General features: G+C 37.9%; 1 protein-coding gene across 4 annotated transcripts in view; it reads right to left on the reverse strand.

The window, feature by feature from the left end:
- SLIT3 (slit homolog 3 (Drosophila)) overlaps window positions 1–25213 on the reverse strand; it is a 531488-nt gene extending 506275 nt beyond the window's left edge. For all 4 annotated transcript variants that reach the window (XM_010579134.1, XM_010579133.1, XM_010579136.1 and 1 more), the window contains exon 1: window positions 25029–25213. In XM_010579134.1, coding sequence (XP_010577436.1) covers window positions 25029–25213 — 185 coding nt within the window. The remainder of the gene's footprint in view (window positions 1–25028) is intronic.
- Between the last annotated feature and the right edge of the window lie 476 nt (window positions 25214–25689).

A 25689-nucleotide genomic window follows, 5' to 3' on the forward strand; every position in this document is an offset into this window, starting at 1 on the left:
CTAACACCTCTGTTATGTGCCAACACATTTTCCTCGTGTGGTCACATACCAAGTATTACATTCTGCACTCTGTCTCAGTCTGTGCTAATTTATGCTCTAGATTCAAAATTAATAAGTAACTGGCATTTTTTCCACGACAGGGAAACTCCACTGTAACCAGAGCTTGAGCTGCCTGCTTTTCTGCAGCTTTACTTTGGAGTGAGCACACAAAAATACAGCAGAATTTCATGTCTAAACTTGTATCTTAATGGAATAGATATCAAAATAAAACACTAGTTTGAGACAAAATCTATTTAATTCAAAGTTGAGTCAAATTAAAAATAAATGAATTTATAAACTAATCCTTCTTGTAAGACTCATCTTATACTTAAGGATAGCTCTCAGTACACTAACTTTGGCACCTTCAGAGTCACAACAAACCAAGAGTAACTCTTCTTGTTTCCCAACATAAACAGTCTTTCTGTCATTTCATTTTAAAAGAGTATACCAAATACCTGCTGGTGCTATAGGTCCTGTGTTGCTGTTTTCTCTCCTCTAGATTTGTCTTTGCTAGGCACCTTGAAGTTCTCGTGGTTGAGCATGTCCCATTGTTTGGGGTTTGTTTGGTTAGTTTTTTTCTGTCCAGATTGTTCTACCTGACCTAGTGCTAACCAACAGGGACAAGCTAGTCTTTCTTCCTGGTCTTCAGCTGTGCTTATTTTAACGTAATAAGCAATATGCAGCAAACGTACAATTAATAACAACAGATATACTCTGCATGTCACCACAAATTTGTTCTGAGTGTCAGTTTCCTAGATACAAGAAGCCTTTTATGAAAAATAAATTTTCTAATATTGGAGTAAACTTTTTTCTTCCGAGTCACATTTTACGTCTACCAAAAGCTGCTACATATCAAAAATACAAGCCTTTGAGTTAACAGTTTTCATGCCAAAAAAAGCATTCAGTATTTTTCTAAAGATCATGAGATTGTAAACAATACATTCTGACAAATTTTGTTGTCTATTGCCATTGAACAAAAACAATCTAATATGAAAAATTAGCCATGAAGCTAGACATCTGTTTTCTAAAAGAGCATATGAGATCACAAATCCACAGCAGGAAGTAGAGGCTTTTCCTAGGCAGTCAATTTTTACTATAGTTCCTGCATTAATGTGCACTGGGATACACCTCTTTTGTATTTAGAAGGTTCAATATCTCTCCCATTTCTAGTAAAATTGAACACCAAAAAGCAAGATTACAGTATTACTTTTAAGTACATGTGGCAATCACCTGACACCTGCACAAACCTTGACCCTGAAATAATTTATGAAAATCGGATGGGTGTTCCTAAGTGCTGTTTCAAGTTGATTATAGTTCTAGGTACAAAAAGGAATTCAAGGAAGGAGTAGAAGTCAGAACTTCCAGGAACGCCTCAACTATCACGTTTGTATTATGAAAAATGCCGCATAGATGGTTGTCTAGGATGGCTTCTAAGTGCCTAGCAAGTAATACTGCAAACAAAATGTTAAAGCTCTTGAAGCATTGAGAACAGTTTAATCATTTGTAATCATTCATATACCATCCTGGGGGGGAGGGGGGCAGTACTCCTGGCTGGCACAATTTCCAGTAATTTTCTATCATACACGCAGTTCCATTCAAGCCTTCCGGTACGGCTGCTACTTAAGCCAGTCTTTTTTCACCTTACATGAGATCCTATTAGTAGGATAGAACTACTACTAAGAAATACGTGAGTGATCAAGCATAAATGATAATTTCCCTTGAATCAAGATCATTTTTTTCTGCCAATATGAAGCAATATTCTAAGGCATTAAATGAAAAGCAATTGTCATGGTAACAAGTTTCATTTTTCCAGTGTGAACCACATTTTCAATTAAAGGCAGCTACACATTTTGAAGTTTAAGCTTGTTAAAAGATACATTTTTCAATATTCAGAGAAGAAACAGGACTGATTTTTTAGTTTATCTACTAACTTCCCCAAATGCTTCTAACCATGATAACGAAGAGGTTTTTCCTAATATGAATACTATCCTCCAGTTATCAAAAATGTAAATATTTAGATGAGTACAGGTAATTGCACTCATTTATCTGAGGAAATAACTCTTCATATTCCTAAACATAGGTAATTGTTTTCTCATGTGTTCCCAAAAATCTCAGATGGAAGCAGATATGGAATTAAGCTCCTTTTAATGCCATTTTCACATGCTGGTGCATCCACTTACTGAAACTGAAAAGCTAAAGAAAAGAAAAACCCCATAAACACCAAAACAACAACGCCCACCCCCCAACACAAAAAACTAAACTCGATACAGTATGAGCCACTTTGTAACTGAGGGTAGCCTGGTACTTAGAAGTCTGCAAAGACAACGATTAAGCTCACAGTTCATACTGACAAAAATCCCAGCCTGTATATCTACAAGATTTGTACCAGGAACAAAATAGCTACAGTTTAAGATCTCCATCTTCTCCATGGCATCTTAATTTGCCACAGACAACAGGAAGAAAGAACAGATTAAGGACTATTTAAAAAAAACCACCCCAAATCCTGAAATTCAGACCAATAATTCTAAAAATTGTCCATAATGAGAATTTTTTACTGAATTCTGCCATTAAAAATAGAAGCCATATAAGCATAGAATACACAATATTTTCTGCATATCTTCTTCAAGCATTTGCATTGATCCTATAGTGAATCTTTCTAAGATATAACCAAGACATCAACAGGATTAAAGCAATAGGAGAGATACATTAGAGTGCAGAAATAAGTGTTTTATAATATTGAAATTTATTTCTGATGGTTATTGATAAATGACAGAATAATACTAATAAAATTCTTGAGTCATAAAATGATTTAAAAACAAATAGAATAAACTTTTAAGAGTTAGTTTATGAATCTTAGCACAGGACGTATTTAAGTAATAGCAGAAACACATTCTTCTGTCAGGAAACCATTTTCTTTAGCACAGATGGGAACTAAGGATAATGACAAGGAGATGAGAGGAAAAAAATCCTTACATTTCAGCTATATGAACAAGACAGACAGTATTCTTGCTTGACTTATGTCAACTATATTTTAAAAAGGTCCATTAAAGAAAAAACCCACAAAACAACTACAGCACACTTTCACTGCATGTACCAGCCATTCTCTTCCATTTGCCTTTATCCTGTTGATTGAATCATGCTTTTCTCCATGAATACCTTTGAATCACTGCCTACATTTTTTAGATTTTTCCAGCTTAATTTCCTCTTCTGTTTGCAGTTCAGTTCTTCCACCCTGGTGCATCATTAACTACCCACTGGTGCGCCAGCGTGACCCGATTGCAAGAAGCTTTGGAAAGAATTAAGTCTGGAGTAAGCAATGCATAAATAGCTCGTGTTTTCCTTGCATGTTGTTTCCCATCTGCTTTTCATGTCATTCCTTCAGAAGTTTTCCCTTGCCTGTATCTCAGAACAGGTCTAGCAAAGCACAGCATTAAGCTGGTCAGAATTCTCCAAGGCAGATGGGACTCAGCTAAGGTATACGGAGCAACACAGTGTCATTGGCCCCACTTTTTGTCCATTTTGATAAGACTTAATTCTCAGCACAGCTTTACTTGGCTTGAATGACTGTATGCAGAACTGCATTCCTGTCATACACAGCAATCTCTCCACCACACCACTCCTCCTGCCCAGTCTGTGAGACCAGTCCCACACATCAGCTCTATTCCTCTCTACTTTCAGCCTCAAGAACATTCCCGCTATTCAACATTCTTCCCCTGGTGAAATCCGCAGCTCCTTATTCTGAAAAAGACTTTAACATTCCTTGATCAATACGTATCCTGAGATTGCTTTTTCTTCTACTCCTGCAGATTGGCACAGCCGAAATTGTATACATAATACCAGTCACTCTATTAATCCCTTCTGAGGGCTAGTATCCAAGTCAAAGGTTTCCATTTCTGTAAGTAAAATTACTTGGACAATACTCTAACTTCAGGAGAACCATTCTTCATGAAGTTCACTTTCCTTAAACCATTTAGGATTTAACTGATAACTGCTGCCTCTGTCTCTGTTTTAAAAAGCAGTATTTACCTTCTGAACATTTGCCTGTTCCAGCATGCTCTCCCTCAAGGCTGATCTGCCATTTGAAGAAAAACAGACTAAAACCTTGATGAACTACTATGTAACACTTCCTCCTCCTGTTCACAGTAGGTCTAACACTGCTGCAAAGTAGCAGGTTGCCACAGGTTACCCCATTAGTCAATTAAACTTTGTGACTGTGAAGTTACTGAACTAATGCAGACATTAGTGGTTTACAGCTGGTATTTGTGGGCAACATAATATTTTATGTTTCCTTTATAAAGTTTGGCAGCTGATTATGGGCTCACTAGTGGGTTTCAACTACGAAAAGCTAAACCTTAACTTCTAATCTTGGTTGGCTTTCAAACACATCGGTGTTCACAAGAGCTGTTGGAAGGAAACACAGCTTTGAAAAGAAATCGTCTGGGTCAGAGACATGGGGAAAATTCTACTGTAAAAGTGAATTTATATTTAACTTTGAAAAATACCTATATGCAGATACATTCATTCTACATAAAATTCTTACTGTGCAGAATTCCTGCATTTTGCATAGCATGTGGGGCCAAGTGGATTTTAGATCTTACTCAACACATTTATCTCACCCCACACGTACACAAGCACAGCTACTACTCTTTGCCATATCACGTTCAGAAAATACTGCCCCATCGTCCAAGACATCTATGAAAACTCCATTAAGGAATCCCAGCCTCTTCTGGTGTGTCAGCAGCAAAGTTGATACCATTGACTTAAAAAGAAACTGAAACTGTCACCTATATCAGCTTTAGTAAAGCTTTTGGAATCAGGTCTCTCTCGTCAATGTATTTTTCTTTTTAGCATAAAACTTGTTAAGGACAATGCAGGTATAATAGCAGCTTTAAGAAAATAGACATGGAAGGAATTACTTCAGTGGGAATAGAAACATGAATTGGACTAGAATGGTACAAGACATAGAAGTGAGTTCAGATGAACTATTAAAGGAAGCTTTACTCATAAACATATCCTGCTATGTTCCAATAACAGTTTAATTCAATACATATTTTGTTGATGTCGAAGACTAAGACACACAATGTACATGCTTATTACAAACAGGGATGCTTGGAGCAACTGGAGAAAATCCTGCTTCATAGCAAGAATTCCTCTGAATTGCTTCACCTTTCATTCCTCTCTAAAGACAACCTAGTGAACTTAAGACAGACTTTAATGTTTTAAAGCATCAACATTCTCTGGAGCATGTCATTATGCAGCTTCAAAGAGCGCTAGGAGTGCACGGATTTCCTCTGTTAGATTACTTAAATTTCAGTTTATAATTATTCTGCTTAGCCATTCAACTCTTCCAAAACATCCGGATGCTGTTCTCAATCCCCACCCTCTTTCTTGGGCTGTATAAAGTTTATGACTTCAGAAGTAAATCCACTTGCCACTTAGCACTACAAGCTTCTGTCTCCTAGACTCACATACCTTGGCAAATATAAACACCCATCTTAGACAGCTCTGAGCCTATACTTCTCTAATATATAAGATCAGAATTGAGTTTGACAACACATCACCACCACAATAAACATTACAACTCTTGCAGAAGAGCCAATAACAAAGGCAATCAGATGTTGAAGTTCTGTAACAATCTTCAAATCAATAATTCAATACTCGGATATAAATGAAAAATCCCTATACAAAATTCAAATCCTTTTATATACAAGGATGCAAAAATTCAAAACAACACTACTAGATTGTTGCAAGTTCCTATTACTCAGATGTCATTTTGCTACCTGTTGAACCCCCTATGCATTGTAGTCTCCAAGATAATCCAAAGTTTGGGCCCTTATCATAGTTGTGAGTCTTGAACATACCCAGGTGAATCCCTAACTTAATTCCTCAACTCTTCCACGACTATAGGGTTGGGTTTTTTTTAAATCAGCTGCCCATTTTGGAGCTAGCTCTGGTTGCCTAGTTATGCTTTTCTAGGCACAGAGAAGCCAAAGTCAAAAGCCTTACTAAAGCATAAAAACCAGTCAGCTCTCAGTACAACTCCCTAACAGTTTTGTTTGGTTTTTAAGCCTGTGAGGTATGGGCACTGTACAAGTTCACAGGTGCACAAAAGACTCTCAGCCCAATGGTCTTACTGCAAGTGGTGTATTTGTTTTAAGACAAGCTTCTACTTAATGCATTTTTTTAAGTTACAATTTTTTTTCTGATCTGGAAAACCACCAGACTCCAGGCCTAACCATGCTAGCTTTTGGTCAGAAAAGAAGTTGCTTAAAGTTAGTTCTCTTTCTAGAAAAAACACAATTATTTCATTTGGTTAAAGCCATTCACTATCAATGAATGTCCTAGAGCAACAAAGTTTTCCTCCTTTTCAGAGAACTCTCTGGTGCCAACCTGGCAAACAGAGTGGCATTCCTAAGAGCAAAACTGAAGATCATCTCTGATGTCCAACAATTCCATGGCAGTAGCTGATTTTACATCTCAGTGACAAACACAAGTCCTAGATGGGCAGTATTTCAGAAAATACTTATTAATCCATTTGTCTTTAACCTAGGAAGACATTACACCAAATGAAAATATATACAAAGGGAAAAAAAGGGAGAAGGGAATCTAGAGCACTGGTTGCAACTTCATTCAAGTCCTCAGATGTTTGTTCATTTATATTAATAAACAAAGAATTCAATAAGAGCAGTAGAGAAACTGCATATTGTAGAATATTAACTGCCATACACTTCAAAAGACAGCTCTTAGCCAAGTTACACAGCACTAGGATTCTTTCCTGTCCAACTGCTTCATAAGGAAGGTTAGTACATAGTTCTAGTCACAGAACCTCAAACACAAAATTTAGTTTCTGTTCCTGCTAAGTTTTCAAAGTGGCTACCACATACCAGCTCAAAGCTATATAGATTTGTGTCACATTTGGGACAAACAAATCAGCATAAAATCCAATACTCTGAAGAGAATCTTGATTAAACCCCATGTACAGGGAAGATGCATTGATCTTCATCTCATTTTTTTGGTATTTTCCAACAAGGGATGCATAACATTTGTATGTCACACCAAACAATGCACGTAGGAATTAATACAAATCTCTCTTGTCCCCTAAGAACAAAACAGGTCAGGATCCAACACACCATCTAGAACTCACATCAAAACAAACCTCAGCTAGGACACAATTGATGGAACTTCTAAAAGTTCATGAAGAACAGAAGAAAAATAATTTCTCAACAAATTTAAGAGCAACTGTTTTGAGGAAATAGCACACATTCTTTGTTATTATTAATTTGTAATACATTCCAAAGGATTTATTTTAAATGATAAATCAACTTGGCAGTAACATTCAAAATGTGGGAGGTAAAATTCAAGTGATAACAATTGAGTCCAGATTCCTGAATCTAAAGAGTTACTGATATTATTTGTTACCCCAATTCCTCCAAATAACTCAAGCAGCACACATTCTTGGGAAACAAGGCTTTTATTGTTTTGCCATTACACTGCTAAAGGACTTTGTCGATCCAAACCACCTGCTAGAATGACAGCTGAGTCATCCCTTTAAAATTTTCCTATTTGATTTGTTTTCCCAGCCCCCAATCACTATGCAAGGTAACCATGAACACAAACACACAACACCTGAACTGGAGGAAACATGCATTTTCACAGGTGAGTTAACCATTCACTTGGCTACCTATTGCACTCGGGAAGCTTAAAGCCACAAGGAATACCTTCTTGATTTTTATGAAAGCTACCTGCAGGGTTGGAGGCAAAAGGTTGTTCAGTAAAGCTCTCCTCTCTTTACAAGTACTTCTGTTCTTAGTTTGGGAACATGCTAACAACCATAACCATGAAAAGGAGAAAAATCCACTCCCATGTGTGAATGTAGCCATAGAGTAGCTTTTGGCTACCCTTTGCAGTCTTTACACACCCAGTATCTGTTTTATTCTTTTAACCATTTCCCAGGATTTCTGCTACGGAGTTAATTTGTCTTTAATGGGTATGGACTGCCACTAGCCTCTTAACCTTAAATGACTATAATTCCTTATAGGAAGTGCTTGGCAATTCTCTTATGCCTTCAGTCCAAGAACTTCAAAGTTACTATGATAAACTACTCAATTATAACACTACCCTGAAGCCCTCTGGCAGCACAATCTGCATATCTTCAGATTTAACATATTTCCATCTCAACTTTTGCAATGCAGGAAATAAAGCCCTGGGACTGGATTTTATGAAATACACAAATTCCATTAGTTTCCAAAGCACTTGGGCAAGTATGAACATCACTTATAAAGAGAGAGACAAAAAACTTCAAAATCATGTTCAGCTGAAGTAATTTCATTTTTTAAAAGGAAGATGGTACGTTCCATCTCTATATAAGACTTGTAAAAGTGTTGTTTGTTTTTTTTTTCTTAAAACAGTTGACTTTGTAAGGGAGCATGAGTGGGGGTTTTTTCTTTGTTTTGGTTTTTTTACACTGACTTCTGGGAAGACTGGTACTCTCTAAACATTTCACATCATCTAGTTCAATAGAACAATAACAACAACAAAAAATGTAAAGTCCTTCACCTAAGAGAAAATAAGTCCATGCAACAATTACAGGTGGGCACTGACTGACCGGGGAGTTGCTTTGCAGAAAAGGATCTTGGAGTCCCAGCGGACCACAAAACATCAGCAGTGTGCCCTTGCAGCAGTGAAGGCCACCCTTGACCAGACTGTACTAGGAAGAGCGTACCCAGAAGGGTTTCAGAATTTGAAAGAACTGACTCATCTCTTGTATTCAGGATTTGTGACAGTTCACATGCAAGACTGCATCCAGTTTCAGGCTCTCCAGTACAAGAAAGGCATTGGTACATGGGGGAGAGTGAAGGGCCACTGAGACTATGAGGAAGCTGTAGTATATGACATATGAACAGAGGCTGAGAGAGCTGGGCTTGCTGAACTTAAATAAAAGGTTAAAGGGATGTCTTACTGCAGTCTACAACTACCTGGTTGGTAGGAGAATATAAACCCCCTTCTCTGATCCGTAATAAGATCAAGTCATACGTGGAGGAAGGAACATTAGTAGAGAAAAAACAATCCCTGCCACAACCACCAGTTCTTGAAAGGATTCAGAAATACTCTGCATAGCTTCAGTAACAAGTACTGCACAGAGTGTATTAACACAGTAATATTGGGATACAATAATTCTGATATTGCTTGCTACCCATATTAAACCAGAACAACGATAAACTTACAGTCCAACATTTAATAATTTTTGTCATTGGATAGCACCACATGTATGACACTGGATAGTTTCAGTCTCCAGAATAATTTAAATAGTAATTAAATAGCTACACAATAGCTAGAATGTACAAGTTCTGTGCTGCAGTCCATCATACTTTGTAACACACCTACACGATACAGCTTTTATTTTAAAAAAAAATTGGATCATTCCTTCTGATTACAGAAGGCTTTCAGGTATGACTCAGACTGTTTTCTTTCTGTCGGAACAATGAGAAAACTGATCTTAGAGGTTAAGTGCCCTAATTTTGTGAATAAACTATCCATTCTTAAGGCCATTACAGTAGTGCTTGGTTAATAACCCACACTAAGTGTCCAAATGATCTGGAACTGCTTGCAGGCAACACACTTCTGTCCTCATCCTTATAAAAATAAGAAAAATGACTTGGCAAACTATAGGTGTTAAAAAACACCAACAAAAAACTACCTTTTGCAACTTGTGCAGTGGCTAAATTCCCTATTGAGCAGATTGCTGTTGAAAGTTGTACCTCAGACCTGCAGAAAGCAGCATAATGGACTGAGTAATTCAAGTACTTAGTTTCTTCCAAGGAAATAGATATTTGTCCCAGCCTGCAGGAACTCCTGACTAATTATAGTTTTCAGATTTTATTATATATAAAGGAAATGTTATGTTGGCAGAATAATGTTGTAACAGCATATTTTACACTCCCATGCCCTTCAACTTTGTCCCAAGTTTTATAGTTATTCTTGATATGCTCCAGATCTCATTTGGTAGTGTCATCTGTGCCCTTGTGAAAGACAAAGAGCCTGCAGGAAGAATAAAATAGGTCAAGCGGTTGTACTGGCACAACCTCATGTGCTGGTACACAAACACAGAGCCTACAAAACAAGCAGGAAGAGCTAATGTTTTGACTACAGATGCAAAAATACACCACCATTGGAATAACTAACATGATGGGGAAGCACTTGTAGTCATATGTATGTTTGGTGATGGTTGAATACAGGGTTCTCAGTAAAGACAGGCAAGGAAGAAGAGGAGAGGCTGCCCTTCATGTGAAGGAACAGCTCAAATGTCTGGAGCTCCTGTATGGACTGGCCGAGAGTCCCATTGAGTGTGCAGGTCTGGATCAGAGGAGAGGTCAGGGAAGGTGACATTATGATAGGAGTTTGTAACCAACCACCCACTCAGGGTGAAGGAGGGAACGACACTCCTCTTTGAGTAATAGGAGGAAGTCTCCAGATCACAGACCCTGGTTCTTATGAGGAACTTGAATCTCCCTGACATTTGCTGGAAAGGCAGCACAGGGACAGGCAAACAAGACAGAAGGTTTCCAAAGACTGTCAGACATAGCTTCCTAAAATAGATGCTAGATGGGCTAACCATAGGTTAAGTTTTCCTGATCTGCTACTCACAAACGATTAAGTGGTTGGGGGTGAGATTTTCAGTAGAATCCTTGGCTTTAGTGATCATGAAACAATGACATTCAAAATGCTGAGGGGTGTGAGGAGGGTAAGTAGCACAGCATAGACCCTGGACTTCAGGAAAGCAGAATTCAGTTTTGCAGAATTCTGAAATTTTTCAGAATTCAGGGGATTGATGGGGACATCCTGTGGGAAGCAGCCTAGAATAACCCTAGCACAAGAACGCTCCATCCAGATACTGAAGAAAATAAGCAGGTGTGTCAGAATACCACCTTGGCTAAACAGGCATCTCATGACCGAGCTCCAGTGCAGAAGAGAGGGTATGGTACACAGGAATACAGAAACATTGCCCAAACATTAAGTTGGTATTAGGAAAGTCAAAGCTCAGATAAGAGTTGAAACTGGCAAGGGTCATCAAGAAAAGCTTCTAGCAGTACATTAGCTAGAAAAGAATAAGGAAGATATGATGGTTTAGTGACAGACTGAGGTGCTCAATGCCTTCTTAGCATTAAATCTTCACTGACACAGTCTCCCAAGTCTTTGTGTCTAAAGACAATGTTCAAGGAGGAGAGGAACAGCTAATAGTGGCAGAGGATCAAGTCAAGCATCTCTTAAGAAATCCTGACCCATACAAGGCTGTAGGAACAGATAGGATGCATCTGTTGGTGCAGAGAGATCTGGCTGATAAAGTGCAGCCTTGCTGTGACATCTCTGATACAGGTATATATTACATTTGTCTTCAAAAAAAGTTGAAAAGAATGATACAGCAAAGTGCACGCTGGTCAGCATCAGCCTCATTTTGGTCCCTGGAAAATCAGTGCAAATACTATTGGAAGCGATTTCTGGGCACAAAGAAGAGAAGATGACTGAAAACAGACAACACATTTACCAAAGTTAAATCATGCTTGACCAACCTGACTGCCTTCTGTGCTGAAACATCTGTGGATTAAAGAAGAACTGTGTCCAGTTTTGGGCCCCTCAGTCCAAGAAAGAAGCTAATAAACTTGAGCAAATCCAGTAAAATACCACTGAAATGATCAAGGGACTTGACTACACACTTATAAAGAGAAAGAAGTACAGTACTACATTGTATTAGCTCAAGCATCATTTTCATTCATATTAAAAAAAAAACGAAAAACAGAAAACAAACAAAAAAAACAAGATTAACAGCTGCATACACAAAAAACTTCATGTTTTATTTATTTCTTTTCAATTCTTGATTTTATTTAACCATTCCTATTTAACTCCTGTAACTGTAGGTCATCTTTCATATGTAACACGCACCAGCTGGCTGGTTCTATGGACATTAGGTGGTTATATCAGCCCATTGCTACTCCAACGTGGACCAAGCAGTTATACAGGTAGAAATCGGACAATATCAAACATTCTTTGGGCCATATTTTCACTCAACTATCAAATGGACAATCTCATCAGGATATGAATAGATATGTGCCTGCACTTCAACCTTTGTCACTTTTGGACTTCAAAGGTTACCCAAATTAATTCATATTCACTATCTCAAATAGGAATACCTTGTAAATTAATGTAAAATATAACTTGTGATAACTGAACTTCAGAAAAATCTTCTAAGAAATATGAGCTTTCTTCAGAGTTAACATCATTACTACAATTTATGGCAAACACTTATACCTTCCCAAAATTTTAATAATTTCTCCAGTGTGTTTAATTCTAATTTAATGTTAATTGAGGACTTCCAGAACAGAATGCAATAAATGAAGTGTCAAACAAGGTCTGACAGAAATTACTCTTTTTCATGAGATTGTGTTTTGCCCCAACTCTTCTACAAACTTGTCTTTTTTTGTTGGTTTTGGTTTTTTTAATTCTATACACAAGCAATCAGAACAGGATCATGTGGGGGAAAAAAAAAAAAACAACACTGCATATAAACTCCAGCAAAATTCACTTTACTTTATTCCATAGAGACAATAGCTGATGTTTGCATTTAAGTCTTTCACTTAACTATGTGGTACATGACTGAATATAATACAGTGAAAAAACTGCTATCTGTTTAGGTGCTCTTTACTAATACAGACAACTTGATGTTTAGGACTTGAAATACTTCACCCCTGCTTCTGACTGCTGTAAATCTTGATGACTTGGGGAAAAAATTCTACCAATAAACAAATTATTTTAGTGAAGCCTGATGTGAAAATCAAGCCTTGATTTCATCTCCTTGCTCACTTTCAGACATGCACAGACTAGAAATTCTTCCCAGGAGATCTTTTCCTGGAAAGGTAATAGAAGTCTTTGTGTTCGGGGTTTTTTTGTTGTTGTTGTTCAGGGATTTTTTTAATTTAACAAGCATCCAGTTTTGCCAACTCTATATCCCTTCCAAGAAGTACCACACTGAGCGTACATGTCTACCGTAGCCACTAAGGAGCAGATTAAGCCAAGAAGCTGCAGTAAAAGATGTAGGACAGTTTTAATATGCAAAATGAAATTTTGAAGGAAGTTGTGTAATGACGTGACCAAGTTAGCATCCAGATGTTACAACCACAAGCAATTTTCTTCATTCTCAAGTAGATTCCCACCTTCCCTGCCCCCCCCGTCCTCCTCCAACTTTTGGTTTTCAACAGTTGACTTGCTGAATTTGAATTGATTTCACAATGTTTGCTAAATGAACACAAAACTCAAGTTTTTCTAAAGAAGACTTGGCACACATATTTGATGTTTCAAGTACTGAAACTACTCATGCTTATAAAACCACTTTGCACTAAGTCTATTATATACCCAAGAACTATGGAAGAACAACCTTGGAAAATATCTACTCTATAAAATAAAGTTCAAGTCAACTGGGAAAAATTCATTTTCAACTTCAAAAACACTTCATAAGAAATTAGCTAAAGAACTTCCCAGGCCAAAAAAAAACCAAAAACCAAAAAACCAAACAACCCCCCAAAAATCCATGAAACACTTTTGATTGCTCCTTATCTTTTGCTGCCTTTTCATATGTTATCTATTAAAACTCACAAGTCCAAAGGATCACTGGGCTGTTGATTATACTTTCATATTCTTATCTGAGAAACTTATATCCAGATGTGTTTTCATCTTTCACTCTGAAGAACCAGCCTTTGCCTTACGGCTTTACTTCTCAGTATCTGCTTCCACTTCTGGAAAACAAGTTCTCTTTGCTCAAGAATTTTACTTCCATTATTTGTTTCACCACTTTATTGTTGTCTCTAGCTTACCTCCCCGCTGCATTTATTTAGGCATTTCAGAAATACACAATTGCTTCCCTGTACTATTTCCTTACAATGAGTTATCTTTTTTGCTCCCCAGCTATATTCTTAACACACCATCTCTAACCAGCTCTACCACTTCAAGAGGCTGAGACAGCCAGCCTCTTTTCATCACTCTACAAATATTTCAGAGAAGCTCATGACCCAGAAGTTCCCACCTTGCTAAGTGATGCTGTAACCACTGCCACCCTCACCAAGCAAAGATGTTACCTCCAGGTTTTTCCGAAATCAACATTCCAAAAAAAATGTGCTTAATATAATGCCTTCCCAGTCGAAACAAAACCGTTGCACAGACAAAAGATAAATTTGGAGAAAATCTATAAATTAAGGTCCCACTAAAGTCCAGGCAAAACATGCTTTATGACTAACAGGAAGGCATGAGACATTTGAACTGCTTTCAAGATGCAGCTTTTTCTTGCTAAAATTTCTCAGAGTCATATTTAAAGAATACAACTGTTTTAATTAAAACATTACTGTCTCCACATCTGTGGATGACCAGTACACATATATGCAGTGATTAATTTTAATGGGCTTGATGTCATGTGACCACATTTGTTATATGAGCTTTATATGCTATGTATTATATTCTAAAACAGAGAGAATGGGCAATCAAACCTTTGGCAGACAAGGATTCTGTGCTGTTTGCTATTTTCTTATTGTAAGGGGAGGGGGCGGGGGGGAATCATTAATGTAAAGCTAAATTATATTCTTACATAGAGCTCTAAGCAACAACTGAGAATTCTTTGGTCACCCATCTTTGACAAGACATCTTTTACAAAATTCTAGGGAAATGTCTTCCATTTTAGGATGAGCTTTTTGGAATCGCTAAAGAAAAACTGAAGTTAGGAATTGGAATCTTTTCTGCTTTGGGGAAAGTTGTCTGTGAAAAAAGCTTTTCCCAGTCAAGTTTTTGTATTAGGTCATTATTACGTAATATATGAAACTAGATCTACTACTAATGCTAATAAACATTTTTGCCAGACAGACAACCAAATACATCTTCAACTTTAAAAGCTGCTAAAATATCTGAAGAGCAGCTCATTATTCACCAGTGCATACCCAGAGAAAATGTCAGTGCAAACAATACAGTAGGACAGTTTGGCTGAACTGACTTAAAACATTTGGTTTTACAATGACCTGAGAAAGTGCGTAAGGCTCACAACTCACCGTCTGTATGTTTTGAAACTGTCAAGGTTATTTATTTGGGTGCCATAACAACACACACCAGTAATACCTTACGATCTACTAATACATTTATGTGGTACAAGTTAAATAACACATTCATTACCAGCCACAGGAATAAAGGAAAAGACCAACTGAAAAAACAAGGATTAACAAATAGTCCTCTAACTATTAGTATGCACAAGAATGCACCTATGCCTCTGCTTTCAGCATGTTATTTCCGTAATAGTTAAATGCTTATCTTTTGAAACATTTCATGAGAATGTTCACTCACATACTAATCCCCTCCACGCCGCCGCCCCCCCCACCCCCGGCCTCCAGTCAAGCAGCCAACCTTGACAGAAAAGAGTTTGGAGCCAGACATTAAAAACTGCGTTTTATTGTGCTGTGATTTTGGAGATCAGAACCTCAGATTCACTAATACGAAGTTTATTATCATCTCTGTTATCATGCCTAGGAGCACCCTTACTCAAGATTTGTTCATGTTAAGCATTGTACAACCAAAGGAGTCCCAAAGAGCTTTTCACAAGGACAAAAAGAGCAAAGGGATGAAGACAAGCAGATGAAACAGTACTGACCAGTACAGCAGGCACCATCCTCAACTCTAACGTAGCCCAACTTGCATTACATATTTTCAACTGATATCATGAAAATTACAGTAAATTTTAAATTTTGCAAAGCAACCTTTCCTTTTTTTAAATGAGGACAGTTCCTCCTAAGCAAGAGCATCAAAACAGAAGGAAAAAAAAAAAAATCTATCAGAAATGGAGTTCATCACCATCTCCCCCCACCTTCTACAAGCATGTTCACAGGCTGTTAAAATGGGTTACTGATTTCCAAATCATTAATCTCCAGAGCACTTTATACCTCCACCTACATGGAGCCCTGGTTGAAACAGAACCACCAATCTTCTGTCTACATAGACAGGAATGACGGCACACAGAGAAAACATTCTGAAAAATTGCAGGCAACTGATTTGTCTTGTTCTTTTGGGTGATTGCCTCTATGTACAGTCACAGCATAATGTCACTACAGTATCCCCACACAAGAGAAGAGGGTTAAAGTCTCTCCAATTAAACTTCCAAATATAGCATCACTGCTAAAAGCCTTGCACCTCAAACTGGGATGAACACAGGCCCACAGAGCAGCCAGTGAGGCATCAATGATAAGAACACTATCTCCCAAAATTCTCAGTGTGCTTGGACTCTAAATACATTTAATAGGTGTTTGAGGGTCTTCATTAGTAACCTGATACTACTTCCACAACGTTGATTCTTCACCATGCAACTGAAGTAGGAAGGCAGTCATACCAACCTCTCTGCAGGAAGCATAGAGGGCTCTCCTAGTAAGTCCCTTTGACCTAAGAAGTTAAGAATCATTTCTGCCACAGTATTGCAATTTCAGGAAAGCATAGGTAAAAGTGAGTTGGTGAGCAATACAAATTCTGAAATCAATTTAAACATAAATTTCAGGTAGGTTTTGCAGATTACTTGATGAAAAGTCAAGACAAGACCAGCTTTAAAACACTAAGTCTTCCTCATTTTAACTGAACTGATGTTTATTGAAAATGCTCCCTTCATCACTGACAGAAAAGGAAAGAATATAGCCATCGGCTAAAATGATTTCCACCTGAGGGACAAAATTAAATTAAAGTCTCAGAAAAAGAAGCAACTCACAGATAGAAAGGTAAAATTTGATTAAAAGCTCCAGAAATCTATCAATCATAGGATTAAAAACATATATTGCAACCAGATGGTGTAAAACCGAAATACAAGACAAATTTATTCTGACAAAGACAACTGGCAGACCAGATTCAGCTGGGGTAAAAAAAAAAAAAGAAAGAAAGAAAGAAAGAAAAATGCTGAAAATAAGTGGCAGAGGTAAGAATCAGCCTCTTAAACTCTCTTTTCTACAGAGATGGCCCTCAACTCATCTGAAATTTAGTCCGAGTACAAGACCATAGATCTGTTCCCCTTATGTAAATAGGTAGATAAATCTTTTGTGTATTTAGTACCATTAGAAAGCACTGTCAGTTGCTTACAAGGTCATTTCTCAATGAGGAAGAAGTAGTTCTTGCCATTGATAAGAGACATTCAAGATCTTAAATGATACGTCTGACTGGACAACATTGAAAACAGATTTGAAAATAGACAGAACATTACGGACCTCTGGAAAAAAGACTAAAAATACTGAAAACAGAATAGCTTGGGCCATGTTGCAATCAGAACATTACTAGAACCCAGCCCTTTCTTAACCTGAAAATTACTTAAAAACAATCAAACAAGTCAAACCGATACAGCCTTACACTGGCAAGTAAAACCTCTTAATGAACATAAAAGGGATGGGAGTGACAACAGCAGCCCCAAGCCAAAAAACATATATTATAACAACGCACTCAAGAATTAAGAGAAACTCCCTGTCACCCAAGGAGCAGAAAGCAGCCAAGGATAGGAGGCACATTCTACCAGCCTATCTCAAAGACTTTACTAGAGGGCAGGGCACAAAATTTACCTCTATCATGATAATATTTTCTGAACACCACTGCTCATCTATATGTCCCTGTAATAGGAACATAGGGATAGGCAATCAGCTGAAGAAATCCTTGCCTTGCATTACTTCTAGTCATTTTTCATGACATCACCAACATGATTTTTCTTCAAAAAGCTTTGCCATTTGAAGTTCACTTCAGCTTTTCTCCCCAGAGTTACCTTGACTCCTTCCTTCCTTCCTCACCTGAAGTTAGAATCTTGCTTTGTCTCAACTTGAAGAGGACAAACAACACTGCTTTGTCTTGCAGGAGCGAAAAATAAGCCAAACGGGAAAAGAGAAGCCCCTTTCGGGAGCTGTGGAACTGCAAGACGGAGGATGTGCATGTTGATTCCTACAGCTGCCATCATCAAGCCTCCAACAGAAAGTTGGCTCTACATAAAACTAATAAATGATCTGCCAGCGCTGAAGAAGTATACTTCTTCACAGTCACACTTTCTCCCCAGGCATAGAAGATCAGCTAGTATTGAAAGGGGTTTCAATACTGAGCCACAGAAATTCTTTACCTGACCCAGTATCTGTCTGTAGTTGCAGAGAGCAAACAGGTGAAAGAACTAAGTGGTACCACATTACTCATGAAAAACATTCCACAACCTCTTCCTGAGGTTAACACAACATTTGAGATAATTCAGTAGTTGTAGTATTCTAAGACACAGTGAAGCTCACATCAAGACCGAAGCCCAGCAGCAGATCTGCAATTTATATAAGGCATTTGAGTGCTTCAGGTTAACTTAGAAAGGAAGACTCATCCCTTTAATCACAAAGGGTTTGCTACAGTGTAGTACCTCATAAGGCTGGAGGCACTTCTGAAGGCAAAAGAAGCTCCAGAACTTGCAAGCTCACGATCATTCTGAATTGGAAAGAGCTAGTTATGTTACTTCAGTAACAAGACTTAGTTATATTTTGTAGGTTCAAATTTAGAGAAAGAGAGGCAAGTAAGGAAAAAAAAAAAAGAAGATAAAGGAAATCAGGAATTACTGAGGAGTGGGGGGGAAGTTATTTACATCTTGGATATATTTTTAAAAAATCCACAAATTAAATTATTTCATTTGCTTGAAAAATTACTTGAGGGGTCAGCTGCAGTCCTCAGCCAAAGGTGAAAGAGAGCTCAATTCAAGTTCAGTCTTTGGAAAATTTATCTGAACATTACACCATCCTTAGCAGGTGTAATATATGGAAAACAAAGAGTAACACAGCTGTGACTAGGAAAGGATCCTGCCACATTTCAGCTTTGAACTCGGAGCAAAACAGTTTTCCATTAATTTCTAATGAATCAAGTGTAAGCCAACTACAGTACTAACCAATGGCTTCTATTCCCCACCTTTGTTCAGGAATAATTAAATCTTCTAATCAAGGAAGAATGGATCCCACTGGACCACCACCAGAAAAAAAGATAATCATTTTAAAAGATCAGCTGCAGCAACAGGCAGCCAAGGGAAACCAAGCACTGTGGGCACCGCAAGAACTACATCAAGAATTCTAGAAAAATCAAGCTTCAAGTCATTTGAGCTATTAGCTCCTGGGAGGGAACACATCCTGATTTAAGTCTTCTGAACAGTCTCTCCAGTAAACAACCTCACTTCTTAACATACAATGGCTGAAACTTACTCACTGAATATCCTTATTAGAGCCAAGTTCTTTTCCCCTATCAACCTTATAACTTTTCAAGCACCTTGTGAGATTTCTGTGGGGAAACCATTTTCTTTCTGCTCTGTGGAAGCTGAGGAATAGCTTAGATAGTACTGAAATGCAGACAACAAATCATATCAGATGTTAAAGTCTGTGCAGGACAGGTTATTTTTGTTTTAAACATAACTAGAAATGCTTGAACTAAAAAAAAAAAAAAATATTAAAAAACAAACTTAAAATAATGCTTGGCAGCGATGTTCCAAAAGATTACTGATAGTACTCACTATGAAGGTCAAATGACTTCACAGCAGTCAACTTAGAAGTTGCAGACAGTGTACAACACAAGGATTTTTATAGATTACTGTATGAATGCAGTATTAAGATTTACTTAGTTCTGGCCTCACAATCCATCTATACAGGTAAGTTATACCACCTTTGATACACACTTCCTCAAACTCACACACACAAATTCCAGGGGAAAAAATGCAATACTAATCATCTATATTTTAGGACTTCCTAAAAGACAACAGCTGTTCTTTAGAGGAGGAACTTTACTTTCACCTAATTCTTTTGCATGAATCAATACTCAGCTGAAAAAGTAAGAAGATGAAAAAAGTGAATAGTCTCAGAGCAACTCATTAAGAAATTCTGCAGTAAGTAGCCTGGTCCCTTTGATCTCAGAATCTAATCCAAATTTGTGCAAATACAGACAACGTGACAACAGCCACTATTTGCTTCTGTAGCTACCAAATTACAATAGCTAATTTCATCCTTCTTCCTGTTTCCATCACTTCAAAACGAGGCAACAAATTTAATAGCGCAAGACTCTGATCCTATACAAGTGCATGTCAACATCCAGTCAAGCACAAGTAGTCAGCGTTAAGTTAGTAAAGGGAAATATCCAAATTAAACTAAGCAACTCAGTCAAGTTTTCCCAGGATCAGTACCTCTGAGAACAAGCTCTTCGAAGCCAAAGCTGTGGATGTCTACTTACTGACACATGACGGGGGGGAGGGGGCAGGCAGAGGCTCCATGCAAGGTTTTGGAGACTATTACTTAAATGAGTGGCAATCCCTAGTGGGAAGAATTCTAGAAAAACAGAAAGTCAATGTAGGAGTCAGTATAATTATATTTCCGTGTGTTTAACATTGCGTTCTGCAGTAATGTGGAAGCATTCAAGACAGGAGCTTAGATTTAATTTGGAGACAAAATTGAGGAAGTTGAAGACTTATTACAAGCCAGTGCAACTTCAGCAGCTACATGCACCTAGGCCAAAAACACCATAATAATATATTTGTATAACAGAAACCCCAGACCACATAAAAAACTCCAGAGTAAGCAGATGACTAAGCTTCTAAATTGCACCTAAATGTGGACACACTCAATTTAGCTACTCAGACAAAGCACAGAACAGATTAGTCTTGCAAGCTTTATCAATTTAGCAAGGTAAAGAATCCTTCAAAGTAAAAGACAAAACAAAACAGCAATTAACATAGGAGAGCTATCAATTAAACAAGATTCAAAGCCACCAAGTATAAATTCATCATGAACTCAAACGTGGCTAAATTCTCCAAAGAAACTTTTATACATGCATAATGTGCTGCTAACTGACAGGGAGATAACTAGATATGAATGGAAGGAAAAACACAAAGGCTCATGCTTCATAATCAAACAGAAAGCAGATATTGACCCAGAAGACTCCTGAGCAGCTTCTTCATATCACTTGTTCCTTTCAGAGCTGAAGAATACAACTGTCAAGCAGGTGGCTTTGATCTGCTCACTGCATTTACACATCATCTCAAACTAAACTTGACTATCAGCATTATTAAGTGTTATAAAAAGCCACATGTATAATATTTTACATATTGTAGAAAACATTTCCACTGAAGAACATTTCATAGAGAATCACATATAAAAACTGAAGCGCTGCTAAGCAAACTCTGATTAGAGGAGTCTGATGAAGCGATCCTAAGGAACTTTTCAGAAAGGTAAAAGATTCAATACTTTTATGGAGGTATTTACATATTCTTAATTTCTAAGCCCTAACTTCTGCTTCCTTTATTAGCACAAAACATCTTATCAGTTTTTAAGCATAGCTTAAATAAAAGAATCGCTGTGTCCATCCTCAAAAGTTGACTATTAATTTATTAGTTTTCTCCACAACACAAAAGCTCTATAAACTTCTTTTTTTTGTTAGGATGTTAAGTTACTTCACAAAGGTGGAATGGATCAGTAAATACTAACAACAAGCCACAAAGTCAGCTATATCATCCTGCTCATGTACAAAGTCCTCTGTGGAGCATCACATCCTGCAATTTGGGGAAATGTCTTAGACCTAATTTCACATCTGTGTCTTCCTGTGTGCAATGATGGCTATTCCGAGGGTTCCTTCTCTAGAGCAAAGGTAAATGGAAGTTACTCCTGGAAGTGACAAATATTTGTTTCAACACTTATTTTCTCCAGACTGAATAATTTCTTTGTGCAGTAGTATACAACACTCACCTCTTTTTAGCTCTTCACAAAACCTAACTGAGCAAAAGCTTCAATCTATACCACACAATTAAAAGACTATCACAGAATGTAATAACAAGGTAAACTGCAACACAAACCTAGTACTACTTGCTATATTTGTAAAGCTACTATTAAAGATGAATCTGTGTAAAAAAAAGTTTAAGATAGTTTTACAACTCTGTTTCTGTGATCACTGCTTAATCTGTGAATTCCCCTCAAGACAGAAATCACAGGTACAACTCTTTACAAAGACTACACCTTCAAAGCATTCAAAAAAAAAAAAAAAAAGAAGAAAGCACTCATCACTTTTCTCATGAAGAATCAGTAATCAAGGCTCTGGTGATGCCCATTTCTTGACGTATCAGGAAACGATCACTAGTTCATTTAATAGAACTACAGAGGTTTCCCATTTTTTCCTTAATGTTATATTTTCAGATTTCCTGGGGTTTCATATTAACACAAATTTAAATAATATTTAACTTGGCTTCACTAACCCAAACAATCTGTAACATTTGTACAAACATAACTCAAAGCTTAGCGGCAAACTATTTTAAGTGGTGCCATTAGATGTCTTATTAATTAAAGCAAAAAGTTTCCAGCTTGAACAGGTATGCAGATTTTTTAGCTCAAGAGAATGCAGAAAGAAGTGAAGACCTTTTCACAGCATAAGAGTCTAAAAAGCCACTTGGTATGTGGCCATCAAGAAACTCGGGAAAATTATTTTCCCAACACATAAATATTTCTCTGAGATTAAAAATATCTTTGTCATTTCAGATATAATCATTTGGTTTTATTTACAAGTTAAACAAACTAGTTAAAGACTACAGATCAACACAGTGTTATGTCATAAATAGTTACAGGTTGCTGTGGACCACAGAGAAAAATGAGATACTCCGATATATCCAGTGGCTGACTGATATTTCACCTATGAGCAGAATTTAGACTCAGAGAAATATAAAGTCTTTTTCTCTCTCTACTGCTTACATTAGAAAATTCAAGTTAGTGCAATTAATAGAAGTCTAGATTTGAAAGAATTGATACAAGCTTTAAAGCACAGTTGTAACAAAGATGACAGTGAACACTGTAAAAACAGCAAAAGGCTCATGATGGACTAGCAATAAAAAGTGAAGACTATTTAAAAACATGGAATACTGTGTTACTACACGATCCTCTGTATGCTATTTCCACAAGATTTCAGCCACTGAATGTTCCAATAATACACTATTTTAAAAAAGCAAACCAAACAAACAAAACATCCAACACAGCTACATTTCATATTTATCAGTAGTGTATCTCTGAGGTTAAATACTCAAACCGAATATTGTGAAATAGCTACCATTGTTCTTCCTTCAGCCATTAATCTAAAATTTAAATCTGTAAATAACACCAAAAATTATCAGGACCGAGAGCACAGTGGTTACACCCTCTTTCATTCTTTTTAACACTTAACAACATACCAAGGCCAAGGCACATACTCTTTTGGCTTAGCTTCTTACAAAAGGCAAGGAAAGTTAAGATCTCTGTGAAGTACATTCCCACAAACGAAACGCAGTAACCAAATCAATTCAGTCCCCCTAAAACTTAGGCAAAAACAAATCACCATTTTTAAATTCTTCTCAGGTGGCCAACTAACCTTGCATTTGTGAATCATTTTAACCTGAAATTTGTAAGCTCAATTCTAGCTTTTGACTCTTAAATCCACGCAAACACAACGAAGCACACAAAACATTTGGGTTATCACACATACTTACTCTGACTGGCTTAGTATACTACTTTGGTAGCGGTTTGTTGTGGGGTTTGTTGTTTTGGGGTTAGGGTTTTTTTGTCTCTAATCTGCCAGGTTGCTGCCCATCAGTTTTAGGGAGTACACAATTTTGTGCACAGAAGTTAAGCTTTCTAGAAAACTGACATCTGAAAACTATTGTTCACACAGCTGGCGTTAAAAGGAAGGCCGATACAGCCACAAAACATTAAAGATGGTAGAATAGTGTAGTAAGAAATCTGCATATTGCTATCATTTAAGAACTCTCAGCACTATAAAAGGCATTTAGAAACATTCAAAAATGCTATAAAATTTCATTCTGGGACAGAACTTAGCCTTTAAGAGGACTCTATGCACAAAAACTTTGTTTGCGTAGTAACTTCATCCAGCTTTCCTTCTTGGAGGAAATATTGCTTGAGAGTTTGACGTTTCCCCAACTCTACGACCCAGAAGGGTACAAAATAGGAAGTCAGGCTATACAATCTACAGCATTTTCTTACAAGTTCAGAAACATTTTAAATTATCAGCTAATCGACATAAGGCACAACTAACTGCACTTTCCCGAGGTCATTCATGGAGCCCAGCACAGAGCCATGCTGAAGCTCTGTTTAACATTCCACTCTGGACATCTTCATATCTAGCACCGGCCATTCTCTGAAATATGCCATATGCTATGCATTAAGCAACGTCAGAGATGCCGTCCTCTGCACCAAGCGAGTGCCAGAACTGTATCAGAGAACTGAAGTCTGCTTTCAGCTTTCTCCTTAGAAACTTAAGTAAAAAGAATCAACTAAAAAAACTCATGAGAACATATGATACAGAATATTTACTATGAACACATTCATTACATTCTCCCGTACTGAGGTTGGAAACACTCTGCAACATTACACTACTGTCATAAACCCTGAAGTAGATTAAAAATTAAATAACCAGCTTCCCCACAGCAGTTTAAGACAGAAATTAGACACTGCTTTAATATGACTTCTTATCCATTTGAATTAGTTTATGGCAGTCACGGATTTTTTCCATGGCGATGAAGTCACCATGCTGAGAAAGTAAGGAGAAACTGCTACCAGCCACCAGGTGAAAACATCCAAGTTTCTAATTGCACATTAAATTGGTGTTTGCATTGACACTCCAGGTAGAGCTCTAAACTCCATTACAAACAAGTCACTGCAAAACCCAATCAGATGGTAACCGAAACCACCAAAAAAACCGTGAAACTCTGAAACCGACTGATTTTTTATTTTTTTTTAAAGCAGGAACAGCAGCAAGATAGCTGTAACTTCTGAAAAGCTCCTCCCCTTCCCTCCTGAAAACATTAATCCATGTTTGATTACTGAAACTGCTGTTAGGATGTACTCTGCACTGATAGGCAGGTGTTGAGAAACTCATCCCAGGTGCTTCTACAAGTACTTGAGGAGCCCTTAACGGTTTTTACTTACAGTCTCTCCGCATTCCTGGGAATATCCCTCGGTACAGTTTTGAGTCCTAGTCCGTGACAATCCACGTTGGAAGCAATACATGTACATTTATGCGGGCATCCTCCAACGGGCATCCAACTCACGGAGCTCCAAAAGCTCAAGATCATTCCAAGGCACAGAAACGCACATCTTCCACCAGACAACATGGTTTCTCGATCGCTTCAGTGGGTATAAAAGTGCGTGCGAGCAGCCGGCCCTTAAAGATGAAATGCCTCTAAGAAGAAAGGGAAAAGAAAACAAGAGGCTCTTAGTACAGCCCAAGGGAACCCACCGCTGCCATCATCGCCGGAGCACCAGCAAACCTTCAAAGGCGCCCGAAAAGGTTACGTTAGGTGGAAGAAGGTGGGGAATTGCCTTTCGGGCTCAGGTTTCTTTCTGCTATCTGCGAACGGTACCAGAAGGCAGAGAGTTTAACAGAGCTTCAGCCAGAGGCGTCCTCAGATGAAAGAGAAACCGGGAGCGGAGGCAAACGCACGCCAAACATCCGTCAGAAGCGGCGGCAATCCCCGCAGCAGCCTCCTCCGCTCCGCATCGCCCCACCTGGGCCGGGCAGGTGACCCGCGGAGGAGGTGACGGGCGATTCAAAGCGGCCCCGCCGCCGGCTCCTCAGGCGCTCGCTCCC

Source organism: Haliaeetus leucocephalus, unplaced genomic scaffold (genome assembly GCF_000737465.1).
Source record: "Haliaeetus leucocephalus isolate CR32 unplaced genomic scaffold, Haliaeetus_leucocephalus-4.0 Scaffold656, whole genome shotgun sequence".
NCBI classification, from domain to species: Eukaryota; Metazoa; Chordata; class Aves; order Accipitriformes; family Accipitridae; genus Haliaeetus; species Haliaeetus leucocephalus.